The sequence below is a fragment of the Gastrolobium bilobum genome, unplaced genomic scaffold (genome assembly GCF_033153095.1).
Source record: "Gastrolobium bilobum isolate Gb01-03AN ecotype WA unplaced genomic scaffold, APGP_CSIRO_Gbil_v1 utg19676, whole genome shotgun sequence".
Lineage (NCBI taxonomy): Eukaryota > Viridiplantae > Streptophyta > Magnoliopsida > Fabales > Fabaceae > Gastrolobium > Gastrolobium bilobum.
In genome coordinates, this window is record NW_026896529.1 from 164,928 (window position 1) to 189,426 (window position 24,499).

The following is a 24,499-nucleotide window of genomic DNA, read 5'->3' on the forward strand; positions in this document are numbered from 1 at the left end:
TTTTACGTGGCGCTAGTAACAATTTGACAAGTGGATTGAGAGGACCAAAGTCGCTGGATAATGTAGAGATCATAGTGCAACGTGGCATGTACAGATGGAGTGTCCATGGGAAAACAATAAAGATGATTTAATGTGCAATAAATGTTGATTTATTTTTTGTTTTCTTTTTGGAAAATATAATAGACGATAAAGACGATGGAGTGTCCAGATGGAGTATCCAATGGAAAACGGTAAAGACGATTTAATATCCAATAAATGAGAAAATGATAAAGACGATTTAATGTCCAATAAATGTTGATTTGTTTTTTGTTTTCTTTTTTGGAAAATATAATAAACAAAAAAGACGATGGAGTGTCCAGATGAAATATCCATTTAAAAACGATAAAGACGATTTAATGTCAAATAAATGCTTATTTTTTATTGTTTATTATATTTTTCAAAAAGAAAATAAAAAATAAATCAGTATTTATTGGACATTAAATCGTCTTTATATTTTTTAAAAACGATAAAGACGATTTAATGTCATAATCCACGTGTCAAATTGTTACTGGAGCCACGTAAAACACTGCACAATACAACGATTTAGGCCAAGTAGTGTCTGCCACCTAATCTCGCTGCACAGTGCAGCGAGATTACGTAGCCTTAAACTCGATGACATGTGACCACACCTAACTCGCTAGGTGTTGTAGCGAGTTAGGTGACGTGACATTTTGGAAAAAAAAAATTTCCAGTGTGACAATCCGGTAAATTTTTGCCAAGAGGTGGCAAAAGGGTCGTTGTCCGTCCTAATGATAGATTTCAAGAACTTACTAACAAGCTGAGAATGATAAATATTCATTCCTTAGCTTGAGGGGGAGTATTGTAAATATTATAATTGTTTATTATTTTGTATCATTATATTTTGTAATTGTTAGAATACTCTAGAAGCTTATTTGGGCTTAGCCCATTAGGTCTCTTTTAGTCTCTTCAAATAGACAATTCTTGTATAGATACACACACAATTTGTTAGAATTGGTATCTTCACACAGATGCAAGAGACAACCACACAAGAGTATCTATAAAAAAATTTCTCTTATAAAACTTGCTTTCTTGCTCTTCGTTGTCTATCTTGTTAGAACTGAATACATCTACTTATAGGCTGTGGTTTTCTAAAACAATTTAAATCCTATTAATAGCCATAAAATAGAAACCGTAGAAACCCACACCCATTTAACAAAAAAACTGCTAAAAATTATAATTTTCGGACCTCGAATAGTGAAGTCCCAGTGAAGCTGTCCCTTGTATATACCTCAAGATTCTTTTTGCCGCCTTCTAGTGTGAATAACTCGGCTCTTCCATGAACCGACTTACAATCCCAACACCCAGAGAGAGATCCGGTCTTGTGCATGTCAAATAACGAAGAAATCCTACCAAACTTCAGTAGTTTCTTGCGTCAACTCGATCTCCACCATCATACTTTGAGAGTTTTGAACCGGGTTCCATAGGATTTGAAATCGGGTTGCAATCTGCCATCTTAAATCTTTTGAGAATCTCCTTTGCATATGCCTTCTGAGAGACAAAAATACCCGAGTTGTCTTGTCTGACTTCCAGACCAAGAAAATATCTCATCAGACCGAGATCTGTCATCTCAAACTCCCTTGTCATTGTTCTTTTGAGTTCTTGTATCATTCCATCATTGTTCCCCATAAAGATGAGGTCATCCACATAAAGAGCCACAAACAAAACATCATCTCCAATTTTCTTTATATAAAGTGCATGTTCATAGGGGCATTGCTCAAAAACAATTTTCCTTGAAATAAGTGTCAATACGAGTATTCCACGCCCGTGGTGCTTGCTTCAACCCGTAAAGTGCCTTCTTCAACCTCAGCATTTTCTTCTCTTCTCCACCTGTCATGTATCCCAGTGGCTGTTTGAGATAGACTTCTTCTTCAAGTACTCCATTCAAGAATGCCGACTTGACATCCATTTGAAATATCTGCCACCTATGTTGAGCTGCTTGTGAAATCAATAGCCGAAATGTCTCCATTCTCGCGACGGGAGCAAATACCTCGTCATAATCAATTCCTGCCTTTTGCTTGTAGCCCTTTGCAACTAGCCGAGCTTTATATCGTTCTATCTCCCCTTGAGCATTCATCTTCTTCTTGAATACCCACTTTACCCCAATGGGCTGACTTCCTCCAGGTAGCTCGGCTAACTCCCACGTGTTATTTCGATCAATGGCTTATATCTCCTCATCCATGGCGTCTTGCCATTTCTTATCTCGGATGGCTTCTTCAAAGCTTATGTTCTCAGAATCTGCAAGAAGACAAACAAAATATACCTCACTTGTTGACTCATATATGTCCTGTATGCTCCACATCTTGGGTTGTCGTACCTCGTCTTCATCATCAGAAGCTTCAGGACTTGCCGGGTTGATAATTTGTGTTGAGATTCCGCCTTCAAAATTCACCTCGGATGAATTGCTCCAGTCCCACTCATTTGCTTCATTGAGCCTTACATCTCGGCTCACTACGACCTTCTTGTTGACGGGGTCAAACAACTTATACCCCTTTATTTTTTCATCATATCCCATAAAAACATATTTTCTGCTTTTGTCCTTGAGCTTAGTTCTGAGCTGGTCCGGTACGTGTGCATAGGCCACATTACCAAATACTCTGAGATGAGCCACTGATGGCTTTTGACCGCTCCAAGCTTCATGTGGTGTTTTGTCATCTAAACTCGAATGTGGACATCAGTTCTGCACATACACAGCACACTGCATAACTTCCGCCCAAAACACTTTCAGCATCTTCTTGTTCTTCAGCATTGACCGAACCATGTCAAGAATAATCTGGTTCTTCCTTTCAGCCACGCCGTTCTGTTGTGGTGAGTATGATGCTGTTAAAAACCTCCTTATCCCATGTTCCTCACAAAATGCCATTAATGCTGTCGAGGTATATTCCCCACCTCGGTCAGAACACACCGACTTGATGAATCTTCCTGTTGCCTTCTCAATCATTACCTTGAACTTTTTGAACACTTCAAACACCTCGGATTTCTCTTTCAGGAAATAAACCCAAGTTTTTCGTGAGAAATCATCAATGAATGAAATAAAATATTTCTTACCACTAAAGGATTCTAGGGTGATTGGACCACACAAGTCAGTATGAATCAACTCCAGAGGCTGCTTGGCCCGAAATCTCGCCATCTTCTGAAACGTGGTCCTAGCATGCTTGCCAAGTACACAACTCTCACAAAACTTTCCTTCATAGTTGATGTCAGGAAGTCCGTCCACCATCTTCTTCTTTGCCAGCTCGATTAGACCACCATAATGTAGGTGACCAAAACGGAGGTTCCAAAGTGACGCCTTGTCTTCCACCTCGGCTTGTAAATAGTCGACCTGTACACTTCTCAGGTTCAGTTTGTACATACGATTTCTGCCCATTTCAACTCGGACTATCAGCCGACCTCTCTCATCTTTCAAATACAATACTCGGTCCTTCATCATAACCGAGTAACCTTTCTCCATCAATTGACCCATGCTTAAAATATTGCTTTTTAGGTCGGGTACATAGTACACATCTCGGATTGAGCCAATCAACCCGTCCTTTTTCAAGAAGCATACCGTACCACGGCCTTTTACCTCAACCTTCGAGGCATCCCCAAACGAAACATGTCCGGTCTCCACCTTTCTCATCTTCTTGAAGAAATGCTTATGTCCGCACATGTGGTTACTCGCACCCGTGTCAAGATACCACTCCATGTCATCGTCCGAGCTTCCTTCATTGTGTGTCATTAACAAGACACCATCCTTCATTTCCTCTTCTGTGGCTAGGTTGGATGTCTCCTCCACCCTTTTCTCTTCTCTGCATTCTCTTGCAAAATGTCCGACTTTGCCACAGTTATGACACTTGTCCGAGTTACAATCTTTCGCATAGTGACCAAACTTTCCACATTTGTAACACTCGATGTTTGAATAATGTGACCGACCTCCTCGTCGACCTCGTCCTATTCCACGCCAGTTCTGTTGACTTGATTGTCCTACCTCATCATTGCAACCTTCTTGACTTCGGCTTCGGCCTCTACCACCACGCCCAGTACCTCGGCCACCGCGACCACGTCCTCTACCTCAGAAGTTTTGAGAATAGAGAGCCTTCTCATCTTTAATTGTTGCTTTGGTCTGAAGCGCTTGTTCAAGAGTCTCCTCTTTCTTCTTCTTCCGTTGCTCATGCGCTTCAAGGGAACCGGCTAGCTCATCAATGGTGAGCGTAGCTAGGTCCTTCGATTCTTCTATAGCACATACCACGTTCTCAAAGCTATCGGTCAAAGATCTCAAGATCTTCTCCACCACTCTGGTGTCAGCTACATCTTCTCCATTTCGTTTCAATTGATTCACAATGGTTTGAACACGAGTAATGAACTCGGATACTCCTTCTGTGTCCTTCATCTTCATTCCCTCCAACTCGGCACGAAGGGTTTGAAGCCGAACTTGCTTAACTCGGTTGGCTCCTCTATAGACATTTTTCAAAATATCCCACGCTTCTTTTGAAGTTGCAACACTCGCAATCTTCTCAAAGCCTGACTCGTCAACAGCTCGGAACAGCATGTACAATGCCGCCTTGTCTTTTGATCGCGTCTCTTTCAATGCCTTGTTTTGAGCTGCCGAATAAACTGCGGTAGATTCTGGTTCTGTGAAACCATCTTGAACTACCTCCCAACTATCTTGGGATCCAAGAAGAGCTTTCATTTGGATGCTCCAATTCTCGTAGTTTACCTTCGTTAGACGGGACAACGACATATTACTGGTCACAACCTCCATAGGCTTTGATACCAATTTGTTAGAATTGGTATCTTCACACAGATGCAAGAGACAACCACACAAGAGTATCTATAAAAAACTTTCTCTTATAAAACTTGCTTTCTTGCTCTTCGTTGTCTATCTTGTTAGAATTGAATACATCTACTTATAGGCTGTAGTTTGCTAAAACAACTTAAATCCTATTAATAGCCATAAAACAGAAACCGTAGAAACCCACACCCATTTAACAAAAAAATTGCTAAAAACGGCTAACTCTTAACCATCATTCATTCCTAAAAACAAAACTTCTAAACTCATTAAATGAAAATGGAAATTTAACGTTTATCTAATAACACAATTCAATAATATAGAAATCCTTATTTTCAATTATTTTCACCACTCACTTTTCATGTTAAAAGTTGTGTGTTCTTTTGGGATTATTTATTTTTGTACATGATTGGCAATATATGTACTTAAAATTTTCTTTTTGAAAATATTTCATCGGTTATCATTTCGCGATTAGTCCAATTCAGAGCAGGCCTAGGATTAAAGCTTTTAAATCCCTCTCAAAGGTGATACTGTGAAGGATTGAACACTTGCTCTCACCCCCACATACTCAACTCACATGCGCTAACTAAACTACCATTATTTGGTATTTAAAATTTGGGTAAAACTATTCTTATGTTACATAAGATACATTTTCTCTCCTAGACACCCTTCGATAATTGTGCCACATTTTTCTTTTCTTTTCTTTTCTTTTTTCAAGTGGTGGAGCCCACAAATTTATCTCTATGACATGAGATAACGATCTCCTTTAATATGAGATTAATAAAACCCTTAAAATTTTCTTGGTTTGCTGTATATTTGCTCCTCATATGTCCTTTCAAGCGAGAAATGTTGTATTTTTGCTGTTGTAGTATGTTGTTGCATCTATCTTGAGCACACTCTTTCTCTCAAACTTTAATAAAAGAAAGAAAAAACAACTGAACAGGGTAATATCCATGTTGATGTGACAATTTGAGGACAAACAAAGCAAATCTTGTAAGGCCGTCCTTTTGTTAGCTGGCAAACAACTATGTATTTCATGCCAAGTTTTTATTAATTATGATCAAATTTCATGTAAACTGTGCAATTGGTTCTTGCAAATTTCGTAACATGATGTTTGAAATTTTATTTTTCTGGTTCATCATTAAGCACAAGGAAATTAAAACTAAATGAAGTTGCTACAATGTTGAGTCAAAGGCTTTGTACCTTTTGCCAATTACTTCAATGCACGTTTAACCATTCAGCAGTCATATGATATCATTGTTGTATCCGGAGAATCTTTGCTAACCCCTTATTCTTGTCTTATTTTCACTTCTCATTCAACCCTTTACTATGCTATCTCCACTATGGTTCAGCTTATTAGCAACTAAACCTTTTTTTCTTCTGTCCTCACTAAAATTAAAAACATTGCAGTTCATATATTTTAATAGATATTTTGCATATTACTTTATTGCATTTGAAAATGGCTACTCCTTTCTTTGAATAAACATATTCATTACATATTCAGCTTTTGAGTATTGGCCGCTTGGGCCGAAAGTTTTTTGTATCTATCTATTATCTTCTTCCTATTGTCATTATGTCTCCATGCAAGAAATAGTCACAACAAGTTCTCTTGAAAAGCTAAGCCATTGAATTCGCTATGAAATTTGATCACTTTTGCATCCATTCTCCACAACAGTAGTGGACTTCATCCAATCACACAATGAGAGACTTTGATTACCCATGTTGTGAGGTCAATTTCTGGGTGTATCTGATTATATGTCTGGTGCTTGTGTTACTGGCAGGAACTGCATCAGGCCTAACTATAGGACTATTATCATTCAGCCATGTTGATCTTGAGGTCCTCATTAAGGCAGGCAATCCTAAAGATAGAAAACATGCAGGTTTACCATCTAAAAGTTACAACATTCTGCAGTCATTAAGGTCTACAGTCTAATTGGGACTAGTAATCTTGCTTTATCTGCAGAAAGGATTCTACCTATTGTAAAGAAAGGACATTTTGTCTTGTGTACCCTTCTTCTAGGAAAATCACTTGCTATGGAGATATGTTGTATATACTATATAGCACATACTACTTTGTTTAATATTGCTAAAAGAATCACACATCCTACACCACCAAACACGTTGATCAGCTGGTAGAGGATTGTTCTAACTTAATCAGTAATATTGAGTTTGAGTTCTGGGTATGCAGCTGTGTTAAAATTTGATAGGGAGAGTTTTGTCATCTTTGTAATTCTGCCAAACTCGAACCGCATTAGTTAGATAATTGATGAATCAGAGGATAAATAAAAAATACACATGCTAGAAGGTCAAGTAATTAGGATATAAGTCCCGGAAATGTTTTTTCCTTTCTATGTCTAAAATGTCCCCAAGGGTAAAATCCCTTTTAACTGGAATTGTTGATAAAGAAAAAGCTCACACTTCCTTTTAACAAGGAGGCTTTAATATTATTTTGACAGTAAAATGTTTTTAACTGTTAATTGAAGTGTCATACATGGTTTTTATTTACATCATTGACAACAAAAATGATTCTAAATGTTTTGGTTCAAGGCACTGCCAATTTTTATGGACTCAATCATACCACCTTGGTTTACTATTATCATGTCCGCACCTTTGGCTACTGTATTTGCAGAGGTAATATTTGTTTTGACAAATGCAGATTAAATGATGAATTTAAGGCAAGTTTTTCTTAAATTGACTTACATCAAATTTATGATCTTAGATTTTACCTCAAGCTGTAGGCTCAAGATATGGACTAACTTTAGGAGCAAAAATGGCTCCCTTGGTTCGACTGCTTCTACTGATCTTCTTCCCTATAACCTATCCAGCTAGTAAGGTAAATTATATCTGTGTCTATTTTACTATCACGAATTGAGTCTGTAATTGATGATCCATTGCACCAAAAGCTAAGTAACAAAACTATTTTATTCTGCAACTCCTCTTGCTTATATACACATAATGCAAAAAAACTATTGAATTAAAGATTGAACTCATTTATTTAAAAATCATACTTAAGGAAAACTTCATGAGTACACATATGTAAGGTAATTTGCCTCTATAGGTATCTTTTGAGAAGATTTAACTAATATCTCTAAGTATCTTCCTATTTTGGCAGGTGCTGGATTGGACTCTAGGGAAAGAGCATTCAGTTCTTCTGAGAAGATCAGAATTGAAGACATTTGTGAACTTACATGCAAATGAGGTTTTCCTCCTAATATATTCTATATGAACTAAATTGATCTAAGTGCAAAACTAGTTGCTAAAATTTTCATATGCAGGCAGGGAAAGGTGGAGAGTTGTTGCGTCATGAAACTTCTATAATCACAGGTGCTATGGATTTGACTCAGAAGACAGCTAAAGATGCAATGACACCCATATCTGAAACTTTTTCTCTTGATATAAGTTCCAAGCTAGACATGTAATCTGTCATAACTTCTAATTTTGAATACACATATATAATATTTTCAATTGGAATAGTGGTAAAGTCTTTCTGTTGTGATAACAAGTTGAAAATGAAAAACAGTCTCTTTGCAAATATGCAAAGGTAAGGCTGTATACAAATATTGCCCTGATCCCTACTATCGCTAGACGGGGTTTAATAGGGAGTAGTTTATATGTAATATTTCCCTCCCAAATCTCTCATTTATAAATGTGGTACACCTTTGTTATCAGGCATACAATGACACAAATAATGAGCAAAGGTCACAGTCGAATACCTATACATTCTGGACACCCAAGAAACATTGTTGGCCTCATCTTGGTAAGCCATTGAAGAAGCATAGGTGGCAAATATAATGAATTCTAGTAATGTATGCTATAAATCTTGAATTTATAACTTGTTAAGGATAGTATTGTTCATTATACTAATACCAATTAATGCATGCAAAAAAGAAAGCTTCCATTTGACATTGGAGACAATGTTGTTACTTGCAGTGCATTAGCATCCATTCTTCACATTGCTTATTAATTGTCTGAATTCACATAGTATTAGTGTATTACAATGAATTCTTTTACACAGGTTAAAAATTTAATCTTCTGCCGCCCAGAAGATGAGACCCCAATCAAGAATTTGATTATCAGGAAAATTCCTAGGTAAGAGAACTATTATGACTGGAATTTTGTAATCTATGCTTCAACATTATTAGTCACTACCATACTAACTACATGATATTGTGCATGTAATAACAACATTGCTTTTGTCTACATCTGTTAACAGGGTTTATGAAAATTGGCCACTATATGAGATATTGAATCAATTCCAGAAGGGACACAGTCATATGGCTATTGTCTTAAAAAGCAACAAGGACACAGAGAGCACTACACCTCATGCTGTGGATACACCTACCTTTTTTAATATAATTACTCATAAAGTATCAAACCCAGCTCAAATTACTGGAGGTAACATTTTAAGGAATTTAACCATGGGATCATATAAAATCAAACAATATTTTATTAAAGATGAATTGGAAAACAAAAGTGGAAAATGTTTCTTGGATGAGAATAAATCACTTATGTTTTTCCAACTGGGATCTGCAGAATCAAATTCTTCCTTTGCCTTGGACATGAGTCAGACAAGTTCTATTCCTGAACCCATTTTATCATCTAGTGATGTGGAAATTCTTAGTCCAACATTGCAACATGTCATGGAACTAGACAATGAACTAGTTCAACAATCCAGACAGTGGGAGCTAGAAAATAGATATATCTCACAAGAACAAATAGAGTCTCTTCAAGATGTTTTGGATGAGGAAGTCATTGGCATCATTACAATGGAGGATGTCATGGAGGAACTGTTACAGGTTGGTATAGTGATTTATGCTATAACTTTTTTTTTTGAAAAATATTTAATATTGATAATATGGGATCAGTTACACTTCTTTTCTTTTGTTGATGATGAGATACACATCATTTTGTTCAAGAGAAAAGAACAAAGGGATGTTGGGTTGAGATTACTTCTATTAAAAATTTATTCTCATGGTTGTCATTAATTGGTCAAGCCTTGTATTTTTTAAAAACAAGTAAGATGAAGTTCATAATTTACCTTATATCAAACTAACAAGCCAAGCCACACTTGAAATATTTTACATAAGCCTAGTTGAATTAAGCTAAAACTTGGTTTGACTTGACTCATTTATACTCTTAATTAATGTAGATATATATTTTAGTCAAAATATTGGCTTGCACTTTAATATCTTAAATGTTTGAACTACCAACAAATCATGATCCATGCTGATTGCTATCATTTTTTTCTCCTTTACAAGGGAGACATACTGGATGAAACTGATGAATATGTTCAGGCTCAAAGGAAGTGAGTAAATTTACATTGAGTATTGAAAGTACCATATTTATTTCTATTTTCCCCTCAAATAAAATGTTAACAAATTCCATGCTTCAATTTTTTCTTATTTTCAGCATAAAAGTTAACCTGCTGCAATCAGAAAGACCACAATCAAGATCATCAAGGATAGCTTCTGGGTCTGGTCATCGTTGAAGAACTTTCTAACAATATATATATACTTTCTTTGTTTCAACATCATGATTGTGATTTTCTGGATATCATTAACAGCAAATAATATCATTTTGTGTACAATTCCTACATCACCAACTTAACTTCCTGGTAATAATGATGAAATTAGATATTTTAAAATTTAAATTAATCACAAAATGATGACTAAAAATTTTGTCAATGAATGAGACATAGTATGATTCATTCCCAAAAGAAAATGCCTCCTTCATTATTGATTATCAAACATAGCTGATAGCCAGCACCATACAAGGCAAGGCTAAAAATGCAATTACTACATCACCCCCTTTGGTTGCAAAAATCTATAACTTGTTCATGTAGGTCTTGAACTGCCAACTGAAGTAAATGAAAGGGTAAACTGGTAAAACAACTAACACTTAAAATGCAAAATGAAAAATCTTCAAAAAGAAAAGGGAAAAAAAAATCTAAGATAACAACAAATATCTCAGGGGATGAAGCCATGAGGTTCATAACCATCCGTTTACTTTTAGGATAAGATATATGTCAATAAAAAATCTCCATTCCAAGCCTAATGAAACAACTAAACACATCCGTAGAAACCATGAAAACTCTGATTTGTGCATCAAACCCAACTCACTATATCTCAAAATGTTCTCCATGGAGACCAAAGTTCCCAGCTTTATACCCCAGAACTGCAGAAAAACTCAACTACCCTTTAAGCACAATAAAGCCACATGCTAACGCTAAAGGCTTTTCCTCTAGACCTTCAAATGTTGAAAGTGATGTCACTGGCAAGAAGCCCCCCAGCAAAGGGAAAAACAATGGGGATGATGAGCTTCCTCAGGTAGTTTTGAACAGGATAATAGGTAGAATCTTGTTTTCTGTGGGGGTTCCAATGGGGTTGGGTTTGGCATTGTTGTATGTTTTTGGTATGCTTAAGGAAAGACAAATATGGGATGTGCCCATATGGATCCCATTTTTTACTACTTTCTTAACTTTTGGGACTTCCACACTTGGAATTGCATTTGGGACACTGTCCACAAGTTTGGATGCAGAGAGGGAAGGTTCATTTCTTGGGCTGAATGAAGTTCAGAAGAATTGGGTTGAGATGTGGCAGGATGAGGATTCAAGCTAGCCAAAAGGGTGATGATTTTGCAGATGGGTTTATAATGTTACATGGGTAGATTTGATTATGTACCTTAATTTACTCAAGTGGTTCTTGTGCACCATAATATGAGAAGCCAGAACCATTATTTTTATTATTATTGATTTGCTTATCCTAAGTGAAAATAAATTGCAGTGCTGGTCTACCTTGTCATTTAGTGATTTAATTTCATATTTGGAACATTTTCATAGGAAATGGAGATCAGAGTTACACTTTTGCTTTCTAGATATAGATTAGTTTATGCTATCTTTATATCTATTTTCCAATTAAGTAGTGTTGTTTTCCTATTTTTTGAGATGAGCCAATCTTGTATTCTATCGTTTGACAAATATGAACCAAACTGCAGCCCTTAAATAATTTTGGAAATGATTATGCCGTAGCTCTGTCTGGCATAAAGAAACTACCTATTTCTTATAGTTTTGAATCTTGATAATCTCACTCTTCTTTTTTGTTTTTTGTTTTTGGTGAGTTGAATCATTAGTCTTTTGTGATGAAGTAAAGCAATTAAGATTTTGGTAATCTAAAAGTCAATTTATCTGGAATAAACAGTCTCATGTATGTGTATCCATACCGAAACATGCTTTCTTTTATGCATCGGGTAATGTTCGCTAGATAAAAGAAAATTTTGGTAGATATGGGGGCCATAAAAGCCCAACAAATAAAAAATTAGTTAGGGCCTTATCTAGTACTTTGATAGACTTTTTTTTTGATAAAATTTAGTTAGAATTTGTCAAAATAAGAGTAACTACTGGGTAAGTCAGAGTGGTAAGAAACACACATCTATACAAAAAAAATTAATAACAATATCAAACTTATTTTAATAATTTTAATTTTTTTTGACTATTTTGTATTTTCCTTAAGCTAATAAGAATTATTTTGAAATGTTTATGGACAAATAAGGGAATGAATCATCTTATGCGTAAATTTTATATGATTTTGTTATGCGTAATTTTTTTTTTTATCTCTCTAGAGATGTTCACAAATGTCAACAGAAGAGTCTATCTTAATGTTTAAAAGAAGAGACATAAATATAAAGTTTACATATTAAAATATCATTCAAAATTTAAATAAGAAAATTCACTCTCTATTATTATTATCATATATCAAAAATTTACTAAAAGTAAAACTTTATTATGATTTTGAAGGAAGTCAAAGTCGTTTAAAGTGTGCCTTTTTAGATCCCATTTCATATCGGCCAAGGGAATTTGAACTTCCTTATAGGATATGAACTAAATATTTAGCCAACTATGTCCACCTCTAGTGACTTTAAATTTAATACTATTCTTAATTTAAATTTACTTAAGAACTTCTCTCAACTGAAATAGGTACACGCTAATCATTTTCTTTTCGTATATTTGATGAAGAAAGGATAATCAACGTTACAAAATCAAAAGTTCAAACGAAGAAGATGGAGACGCTTTTGTCTTGTTCAAGGTAGATAAAAACCAGTTTTTGGCTACAAATAAAAGGAGAATAAAAAATGTAAAAACGTAAAAATAAGAAGAATGTTGATGAAAATATTTTGATGAAAAAAAAACGTAAAAACGCTGTTATAAAGCGATTTTTTAATTACTATGGTCTTGTGAAATAAACAATCCAAAAAGAGATTAAATTAAACCAATACAGCTATTACATATATATTTAGACCAAACATTCATGCATGTGACTCTTTTTTTCATTTTTTATTGTTAAAATAAGTTGCCGGTGTCGACCATATCTATGTCATACAACTAGCATCTAATTTAATTATTGATCTTAGGATGGAGAAATTGGTTGTTAGACATTATTTATTATAGGCATTTCAATTAATAATTAATATATGTTAATCAATACAGTTTTTAGAGATATTATCCTTTCAACTTTATACATATCAACCTAATTTGAAAATATACAACCCTTACTTTAGAATTTTCTCCTGAGACAATGTCGTTTGCGGTTTTGATTGTATGAAAAGGACTTGTAAAGTGTGATAAGATTATGATATGCTTTTCAAATAACAACATCAAAGAAATTTCCAACTCCACTTGGAAATCGTTGTAATCTTTTGAAAGAAAAAAAGTTCAAAATAGTTAGAAGTGAGAATTAGATTATTGAGAGAAACGAGACCAAGAGAGTCAACCTGCAGTCGCGGGTGCTATCATTACCATGGTGGCTTCGTGGATCTTTCCGTTTTCAATACTATGTATTTTGATTTTGGCATAATAATTAGTGTTATTCCATATTTTAAGTGTTCATTTTCATTAATTTAACCACAGTAATTTATTAGTTATATAAATTAATTAATTATGAATCTCAAATAAATTATAATCATTATATAAATGAAAATCAATTGTCGTGATAGGATCTCAAAGACCTAAAGATCACCATATCAAAGCTAGCTCAAAAGATGAAAATATCCACGTCATTATAAACCCCATTTTAGTTGCTAATATAATCAATGTATGACTCATATCATTGTCACCCACTTTAAGGGCCGACGTCCAAGACAACTTTCACTCTATCGACACTAACTCGATGTAGCCCTTTGCACTTTTGGCGGCTTTCACACTATTGACACTGATCTAATAGTAGCCTTTTTTCACTTTTGGCAGATTCGCTCACCTATCAATATTCAGTACAACACCCCTTTGGGAGATACGACACTTTAATCCATCTTATAAGTAGCCTTTTTTGTGAGAACAACTATAAACGAAAACATCAATTGATACGAATCTTGATATTAGCACCCTAAAAAGCTAGTTCAAAGAATGTGAGTGCTCAAGGTCTTATAAATCACACATCACTTACTTATACAACCAATGTGAGACTCATAACATATAAAATAATACTTTTTAATCTTACATATATATATATATATATATATATATATATATATATATATATATATATATATATATATATATATATATATATTACTTTACTTTGTATTTACATATTAATATATATTATTATTATAATGCTTTTCTGGACGAAACAATGTCACTGAATGCTCTGTTTTAAAATTAAGTAAAGGAATAACATCCTTGTGAGTAAGAACACAACAAAAAATCAAATGATGGTGGTTTAGGTTGTTGTTAGGAAATTGAACAGATGAAGATAAGAGTATATATTTGATCTTCTTTAATATTATCTTTGAGAGAAATTTAAAGCTTTAATCTCGATATTCGTCAAGAATCAGACTAGTCGTGAAACAATGAACAGATTGGATATCTCAAAAAAAGAAAGAAAAAAAACACAACATATAAAAAAAAAATCCATTATTTTAAGGGGCAGGTTATATTTACAAACTTTTTTGTTTACAAACTCTTATAAACTACACTATATTCTCCCGGAAGAATACAAACTTTTACGAACTACACTATGTTCTCCCGGGAGAAGATAGTGTAATTTGTAAAAAAATTCAAAAAAGTTTGTAAACAGATCATGTTCCTTATTTTAAAATGGGAAAACATTTTCTCATACTGCATAAGAATTCAATTATCATGTTATGATACTTCGATTTACGTGCAAAACATTTTTTTTTTCTTTTTTTAATAAATATGAAACACACCACTAGTTGAATCACAATATAATAATTTAATTCTCATGCAACGTCAAAAAATCAAACTCCTTTTAGAACTAAACCAAAATCACGAGATTGAAGCTTAATTAGGATTTAGGACAAACCAGTGTACCCGCTATTCGTATTTAATTGTGTTTATTTGAATTAAGGTTTTTAATTTGCCCCTCTATCAATTTGTAATAACCAATTTGCTCCTCCATCAACTTCATGTGTAACTATTTTACAAATAAAGTGCGTGTGAAAACAAACACTATCAACTTTCTTAATTATTAAAGTTACTTGTCTCCACTTCAGACGTTAAAGTACTGCATTCAATTTTGCACTTTCCATTCTACCTAAAAAATAAAAAAAATAATTGTCCTTTTTTATTTTGTTAAAAAATAATTGTCTTTTTAAATGACACAACTTATATTTTTTCACTCTTATAAAGATGTGAGACTTATATTTTTATATTTTTTTGTCCACTCTTTCTTCTCATTTATATATTTTTTTCTCTTACTTAAAACAACATAACTTTATATCTTTAAAATGATACACAATTTTTTAATTGTGCACTTTCAAAGATCCATAATACATCTACCAAAAAAGATCCATGATACCATCACCTCTTTTATATTTACGTCACCACACGCTTTCATAATTAAGAGTTTTAGACGACCACGTTGCTTGTAGATTGACAGTGACACTCCTAAGAATATTGGAGTTTACTTTAATTCATTGAAAAAAAAGTTTTGATACATAATTGAAGATTTAATTAAATTTACTAACCTTTTTTTTCCTTTTGTACAACTCCAATTTTATAATCTCCCGGTCCTTAGTTAACGTCCAATATATATATATATAGTTTGTTTGATGAGCTAAGGTGGTTAATGAACTAACTGATTACATATAAAGGAATATGGAGGCAAAATGACCATATTAATACAATTTTAAAGAATAATGATCTAAATAATTCACTTTACAAATATATATAATCAAACTAATGCAACACTTATAGTTGTCGTACTTGCGTAAAGACTAGTCCCGCATATTAGTCATACAAGACGTAAGGGATGTAAGCATTTAAGTCGTATATGAGCGAGATGCACGACTTATGCAAAAGTGAGTATGCATTTGAAGATTTGATTATGAGATTAAAGATAGAGGAAGATAATAACATTTCTGATAAGAGGAATGACAATAATTCTATGGTCTCCAAGGCTAATGTTGTTGAAGAGGGATCAAAGTCAAAAAAGAGAAAATATTCTGAAGATGAAAATGCTAAGCAAGAAAAAAGTAAAAAGTCCAAAGGCAATTGTTACAATTGTAGGAATTCTGGCCATCGTGCAAGGGACTGTAAGAAGGAACAGAAGAAAGATTAGAGGAAGCCACAAAAGTTCAATAAGAAGAAGAAGACCACCCAAGCCAACATGGTTAATATTGCTGATAAGGTTGAAGAACTGAATCTGGCAGCGGTGGTGATGGAGTGCAATCTGGTGGGAGATACTAAGGAATGGTGGGTGGACACTGGTGCCACCAGACATGTCTGTTCAAACAAGTGGATGTTCTCCTCCTATACTCCTGCTAATAATGATGAAAAGCTTTATATAGGTAATTTATCTACTTCAAAAGTTGAAGGTATGGGGAAAGTGGCTTTGAAGATGACATCTGACAAGATAGTGACACTCAATGATGTGCTCCATGTGCCTGATATTCGCAAGAACTTAGTTTCTAGATCTTTGTTGAGCAAGAATGGTTTTAAACTTGTATTTGTTTCTGATAAGTATGTACTTACTAATAATGATGTGTATGTAGGAAAAGGTTACCTTAGTGAGGGTCTTTTCAAACTGAATGTGATGATTGTAAACAATACCAAAAATATTAATAATACTACTACTTCTGTTTACTTGCTTGAGTCTTCTAATTTATGACATAATAGATTAGGACATGTTAATTTAAAATCAAATAAGAATTTAATTCATTTAGATTTACTTCTTAAATTTGAATGTATAAATAAAAAGTGTCAAGTATGTGTTGAATCAAAATTTTCGAAATTACCTTTTAAATTGATTGAAAGATCAACCGAGTTGTTAGATTTAATACATACTGATATATGTGACATGAAATCTGTATCATCTAGGGGTAATAAGAAATATGTTATTACTTTTATTGATGATTGCAGTAGATATTGTTATGTGTATTTACTTAATGGGTTTTCGTTTGTCCTTTAACATGACATAGTAAAGTTTCCTACACACACAACATTTTGTGGGGCCCACATTTTTTGAAGCAAAAAAAAAAATCTAAGGCACAGAAAACGAATCTCAGTAACATGACACAATCACTTTTCCTACAACATAACTCTTATAAAACCTTTTACTTAATAGTAAAGATGAAGATATTGTTGCTTTTAAGCAATATAAAAGTGAAGTTGAAAATCAACTTAACAAGAAAATTAAAATAGTAAGGAGCGTTCGGGGGGGAGAATACGATAGCCTTTTCGAGGAATTCTGCATAAAGTCTGGTATTATACACTAGACAACAGCTCCATATTCACCGCAATCCAATGGGATTGCAGAAAGGAAAAATCGGACATTGAAAGAAATGATGAACGCTATGTTAATCACGTTTGGTTTACCACAGAATTTGTGGGGGGAAGCCATTTTGATGGCTAACTACATTATTAATAGAATGCCTCACAAAAAAGACAAAGAGCATATCATACGACGTATGGAAAGGAAAGAAACCATCATTTAAATATTTTAGAGTGTGGGGGTGCTTGGCTAAGGTTGCAGTTCCTAAACCTAAAAGGTTGAAATTTGGACCTAAAACCGTGGATTGTGTATTCATCGGTTATACACTTTATAGTAGTGCCTATTGGTTTCTGGTTTATAAATCTGATGTCTCAGATATACACGTTAATACGGTTATTGAGTCAGGGGAAGTTACTTTCTTTGAAAATGTATTTCCGTATAACTAAGTACATGAATCAAGTGATAATAATGATAATAACATCGTGATACCTCAGAATGCTACAATTAATATTGATCCTGTAGAGGATGTAGAAGATTAACCTAGACGTAGTAAGAGGCAAAGGACAACCACATCCCTTAGACCTAATTTTAAGACGTATCTGTTATAAAACGAGCCTCGGGCGTATAAGGAAGCTATAACATCCGGAAGCATCATTCTGGGAAGAGGCTAACAATAGTGAGATAGAGTCTATTTTGTCCAATCACACTTGGGAACTGGTAAACCTCCCTCTAGCAATAAGCCTTTAGGAAGTAAGTGGATATTCAAAAGAAAAATGAAAGAAAATGGCACTATTGATAAATATAAAGCTAAGCTTGTGGTAGAAGGCTGCAGGAAACGTGAAGGTCTCTACTACTTCGATACTTATTTACCTGTTACAAGGATTACATCAATTAGGATGTTGATCGCGGTAGCTGCATTGAATGGATTAGAAATACATCAAATGGATGTTAAGACTGCATTCTTAAACGACGACCTAGAAGAAGAGATATATTTATAACAACCTGAAGGTTTCATTGTCCCAGGACAAGAACAAAAAGTTTGTCGCTTAATAAAATCCCTTTATAGGTTAAAACAAGTTCCAAAACAATGGCATGCAAAATTTGATAAAGTTATGTTATCAAATGGATTTTGAATTAATGAATGCGAAAAATGTGTCTATGTTCAAAATATTGAGAAAAGATTTGCCATTGTCTGTCTTTATGTAGACGACATGTTGATAATGGGTAACAATAATCAAATGATTAAAGCTACTAAACAATTACTTAAAAGTAAATTCGATATGAAAGATATAGGGATAGCAGACGTTATCTTAGGTATTAAAATCCATAGAACATCTGGAGGGTTAGCCTTATCACAAGCTCACTATATAGCTAAAATTCTTGAGAAATTCAAAAGTTTGAATATAACCCCTGTGAAGAACCCTGTAGATTCTAATCTTAATTTATTAAAGAACACTAGTAAAGCTAAAGCTCAAAAAGAGTACGCTCAAGTGCTAGGCTGTCTTATGGATGTTATGAACTGCACCAGACCTGATATTGCCTACGCAGTAAGTATGTTAAGTCGCTTTACTAGTAATCCAAATGAAAATCATTGGAAACCTATGGTAAGAGTTTTAGGATACTTGAAGTACACTCAAAATTTTGCTTTGCATTACGAGAAATACCCCACAGTTTTAGAAGAGTATTGTGATACAAATTGGATCACCGGCTCTAATGACACGAGATCCACAAGAGAATATGTGTTCACCCTTGGTGGGGGTGTTGTATCTTAGAAATCGTCCAAACAGACTATCATTGCAAGGTCAACCATGGAAGCATAATTTATTGCTTTAGATAAAGCTGGAGAGGAAGCCGAATGGCTTTGTAATTTTACAGATGATGTTCCTAATTGGCCAAAGCTGGTACCAACCGTATGCATACATTGTGATAGCCAAGCCGCTATTGGAAGGGCCAAGAATGTCATGTATAACGGTAAGTCTAGACATATACATCGTAGACATGATACCGTAAGACAACTACTCTCGAATGGAATCATTACAATTGACTATGTTAAGTCTAAAGAAAACATAGCGGATCCGTTAACCAAAGGAATTCCTAGAGAATTGGTTGAGAATTTGTTGAAAGGGATGGGTTTGAGGCCTATCAATTGTTGATCATTGCGGTAACTCTACCTTGATAAGTGGAAATCCCACGAACTAGGTTCAAAGAGACAACTAAGTGATGTTTGACTGTTAAAACACTGTGGAGTTTCTAAACTCATACTCATTCCTATGACAAGACAGTGTATTTATGAGGGTAAGCATTTAGGTTTTTAATGATTTCTTAATCTGTTGTGTTCAAATGATGTATAGTGAGTTATATCACAAGGAATCACCTATGTGAGTGTAAAGTGAGGGCCACTTCTATGAAAATTTTTCATAGGCCGATTCTCTAGAACACTCGCAGAACCAGGCAGGTATCCCACGGCCAAAATGGGCATAACAAATGACCAACAATGCTAGAGAAGCAATTGTGTGACTCCTATTATCTAGGTATACACTAACGGTCGACAGTTTAAGTCGTCGAGACCACCGATTGACTGAGTATATTCGATAGGTTTCACTAGAGAAGGTTCAAAGGTAACTCTACATATCTCGATGTAGTTGTTTCTCGTTAAGGAAATTACACTTTGCATTTATATTCTTATGCATTTTAGTCACGATGAATTGACTTCTTATCCATGTGGGGGATTGTTGGAATTTGATAAAAACAATCTATTGGTTATGAATAAGAAGTAGGTTAAGGAAGAAAAGAAAAGAGGGAAGTTCAGGGGGTGTGTAAGTTTTAAGAAGTCCTACATCGGACAACTAGTAAGAGGTGAGAGAGTTTATAAGCTCCCACCTCACACTCCTAAATTGCCCATTGGGGCACTACACTTTTGTGGAGGGAAGAGGAGCTAAGTGGCCTTTGGTCCACCAGACATGCGCTCGCACGACGCCGCCGTCGCCGTCCGGCCGGCTGGCTCGGCTCGGCTCGGATCGATTCGGTTGGAACGTGTGTGTGAAATAAAAATAATTTTTTTGTTAAATAATTTTTTAATTTTTTGTCCAAAATACCCTTGTCCATATCCGTTTCTTCCCTTCAGATTCTTCAACCCACACGTTTTTTCCTGCCAGTTTTTTGAACGTTTTGAACCGAACCAGTTCTTACCTTTCGCGAACCAGTCACCGGTCGTACCCGTTCACCGAACTGGTCACTGATTATACCCGTTCATGGCCGTCAGTCACGGCGGTTCGCCGACGGCGATAGTTCATTGTGACCGGTCAGTATCTAGAAATAGACCCTAACCTCTTCAGAAATTTATCCGATTTTTTGCACTGACACTCTGCCGGATTTTTTCCTTCATCCGGTTTACATGCTTCCTTCTGCTTTCCAGTGTACTTTCCTCTGGCATCTTGTTGTATTCGTTTGGGCTGTTGACTGGTAGTGCCACCATTCCTCGGACGCAATCCGTTATATCCTAGGAGACACTTGTCCATCAACCTTTGGCATCAGTGAGGGGACAAATTGTCTTAAGGAGACACATTCTGTGGGCTCAAATTTATTTCATCATACTGCATAATTGATCATTTTGTCTCATTATCTGACATCCTGTAAGTCTATTCTCATTTCCTTATTGCACTTTGTTTGATAATTCTGATCGTTAATCTCTTCTGCTCTATACATGGGTTCAAACCTCTTAGTAATTTAAAATCACCCACTGTCTTCTAAATAACACCTGCCACGTGACGTGCATTCTAAATTGTTCATCACCCGCGCCACGTGACAGGAACACTTCTGCGCAAGTTGTGAATCTCTTCTAATTGCAATTTAAACGCGTACGCCCACATCCCATATGCATCTCATTGCATTATTCTAACAAAATATTTGGATTTTGAATCAAGAAATTTTTTTTATTTTCACATTGTTACAGTCAAAAGACCTATGCAAAATAAAAAATTCTTCAAAACAAAAAAGAAAAAAACAACAACAAATGTATGAGGCGATGAAGCCAATAGATCCATAACCATCAATTTACTTTTAGGATAATATATGTAACACCCCGTAGTACTCCGATTGTTAACATTCATGATATTTAGCATACACAGCGGAAGACTTTATTTGGAAAAGGAATAAAGCGTCTTATAAAAATATGAATAAACTTTTTCCAAAATATTTTATGAAACATTTCTAAAAACGTTGACGTGAGATACTGCGAAAGCGTAAATCGAATAATACATCTACCAATTAATCCCATGAGTCAGTATTAGTGGCCATTGACCATCAAGATATGACATCAAGTGTCCTTCCTAACGGAGTCTCACGGACAACATAACGGTTGTATTTCGAAAAACTGGGAACATGGTCCCACACATACAGTTAACCTGATTAATACAATAATTTAAACAGATAGCTTGCAAGTTCTACACAGACTGCAATCCCCTCAATGGGTCAATACAAATATTAAGGCTTCATGCCAAAATTAACTGAATACATGCATAAAGTCTATATTAATTCAAAGTATAAAAGCATCAGTAAATCATCCATGGCTCTAAGGATAAAATCATAAGCCTAAATAAATACATACAATAATCTCCATAAAATAATTAAGCATGGTAACAAGTTTACATGTCAACATCAAGTCTAAACGTAATATAAATCATCAGCTGCATCATCAACTACTCCAATGCGGGGAGAAGCATCACCATTACTCTGGGTACCTAAAATGATGTCCCCAAACGGGCTGAGATAACCACATCTCAGTAAGCTCAAGGTTTATAGAGGATCCTCTAACCCCTGAGCCCACTTCCTGCATGACAAGTCAGATATAAAGCATATAATATATACATACAGCATAAACATAGCATCATCATATCATCCTTATGTAACCCCAAGGTCAAAGCCATAGACGGTTACACATGTGTAACTTCTAGGGTCAAGACATAGACAGTCAACACAACCTCAGTATGAAATAACTCCCAGAGTCAAGTCATAAGCAGCCTACATACAATGCTCACTGGTCAGGATCCTCATAACATATATCATCAGTGCATCATCATAACATCAAGATCATATAATATCTATATGAATGTGAATGAATGCACATATACATCATACCATATACTTTCATACAATACAACCATAATGCCCACCATCATGGTGGGGTCACAAGAAAGAGGAGTCAACTAGAACTAGGAGCTTACCTCAGGGAGCTTAGCACAAGCCCACACTTCAATAGTATACGTATGCTCCAACAAAATCCTCAACTGCACGGTTCTCTAGGCACACCTAGAGTAGGAACCATTCACATCATTAATTACATATTAATTAATCAAGTCACATCCACGACTTAATACTTTAATGATTCCACTTTTCATACTCATATGCCAATAATATGCCCATTACCAGTCTAGACCAATTATTACATAATTACGTCTTTTAGTGCATTATTACAAGCTACCTAAATCTTCAATTAATTATATAACTTAGAATCACATGCAAGGCTCACTTAGGTAACTTAGATTATTTTCAACTCATCCAAGCCATACTTATGATTATTATAAGTTACTAAGGGTTCCCCAAAGCCCACTTAGCTTAAATATCACTTTTACGGTTTTTCCACAACTGTATATGCTTCTATTTTCTAGTCACTGAGCGCAACTCACTTGTTATAAAATTCTCATCTTTTAGTATGTTAATCTAAACTCAATTACCTTTCCAACAAGGTATCACATGCCTCATTTGGAGTTTCCTAACTCAGGTTATCACCATTTGAAGTTGGACAAGCAAAACTATTTGCCAACTCCGAACAGGGCCCTAAATATCCTTTACCATTTTTGCGATTCTGGAAAATCTAATAAACCAATTGCTCTCAAATTTTTATGTAGACAACTAAACATCTTTATCTTTAACTCGACATATTTAATATATATTTGAGTAAGCAAAGAGGGAGAAAAAATTCGTGGAAGTTTCAACCATGTACAACCCCTGCACATGGCCTCCCGGTGCAGTCCTCACTCAAACGAACATTAAGAATGAAATACATCTTCAATTGATACGAAATTTTTATGTTAAGTTCAAGTTTTCTTTTCTTTTGTTGTTTGAGGATTATATCCTTCATATTATATGAATGAAATTTTTTCTCAAGTTATATAATATTATAGAAAGTGAGATGATACATTATTCAATAAATTGGTCTTGTCTTTTTCTTAACATGACAAAAAATTTGATTCATGTAACATAAGGGACATAATTTTTTTATATTCTTTTATTTTTTAATACATTTAAAATTTTGTTTAATTTTTTTTTTTCCGGAAGCACCCAAATCCCCTCTCTCTTATATATATATAGACACACTAAAAATAAAGTTATATATCATGATTAGTGAAGAAAGTCAAAGTCGTTAAAGTGTGACTTTCTAGATCTCGTTTCCGTAAAAAAAATATATGATTAAAATTGAAAACTTTTCAAGGGATGCAATAAATTAAAAAACATCAAGTGGGGAGATATTTTTGTGTTGCGTGAGTAGAAATTTCTCTTATTCAATATTATTGATTTAATGTGTTTACCTCAGTTACGCGATCACCACTATTTATTAATTAATTTCCTTTTTTAATGTTAATTCTATAGCTGAAGTAATATATATTTAATATTGTAATGCAAAAAGTTATTAAGAGTGGTATAGTGACAAAATACTTAATTTGCATGAAATTAAAAATTCAAATTTTAGTATCATCAATTCATCATTGTATAAAAAAAATATTATGGCGCAAAAGAAATCTCCCATTCTTAAAAATTACTTAAGAACTTCTCTCAACTCAAATAGGTATACACTAATCATATTCTTTTCGTACATTGATGAAGAAAGTATAAACAACGTTACAAAATCAGAAGTTCAAAGGAAGATGAGGGAGACACTTTTGTCTTGTGAAAT

At 34.5% G+C, this 24,499-nt stretch overlaps 2 protein-coding genes across 2 annotated transcripts; both read left to right on the forward strand.

Annotated features, from left to right (window-relative positions):
- The first annotated feature begins 6,521 nt into the window (after positions 1–6,521).
- On the forward strand, positions 6,522–10,313 carry LOC133300278 (DUF21 domain-containing protein At5g52790-like). The gene is made up of 11 exons (XM_061499797.1): positions 6,522–6,705; positions 6,789–6,863; positions 7,371–7,456; positions 7,545–7,658; positions 7,938–8,024; positions 8,101–8,240; positions 8,495–8,582; positions 8,841–8,914; positions 9,039–9,621; positions 10,084–10,130; positions 10,235–10,313. Exons 1-11 carry the CDS (start codon positions 6,525–6,527, stop codon positions 10,311–10,313), a joined length of 1,554 nt encoding a protein of 517 aa, XP_061355781.1. The 5' UTR covers positions 6,522–6,524.
- Positions 10,314–10,854: 541 nt separating this feature from the next.
- LOC133300280 (uncharacterized protein PAM68-like) lies at positions 10,855–11,618 on the forward strand. The gene has a single exon (XM_061499799.1). The coding sequence runs from the start codon at positions 10,879–10,881 to the stop codon at positions 11,440–11,442; it is 564 nt and encodes a 187-aa protein (XP_061355783.1). The 5' UTR covers positions 10,855–10,878; the 3' UTR covers positions 11,443–11,618.
- Positions 11,619–24,499: the final 12,881 nt, after the last annotated feature.

What these genes read in the sequence shown, in the direction of transcription:
- LOC133300278 (XM_061499797.1), top strand. Translation starts at nt 6,525, where the DNA reads ATGAGAGACTTTGATTACCCATGTTGTGAGGTCAATTTCTGGGTGTAT. An exon ending in TAACCTATCCAGCTAGTAAG is followed by an intron (nt 7,659 to 7,937) that starts GTAAATTATATC and finishes CTATTTTGGCAG; the next exon opens with GTGCTGGATTGGACTCTAGG. An exon ending in ATTATCAGGAAAATTCCTAG is followed by an intron (nt 8,915 to 9,038) that starts GTAAGAGAACTA and finishes ATCTGTTAACAG; the next exon opens with GGTTTATGAAAATTGGCCAC.
- LOC133300280 (XM_061499799.1), top strand. Translation starts at nt 10,879, where the DNA reads ATGAAACAACTAAACACATCCGTAGAAACCATGAAAACTCTGATTTGT.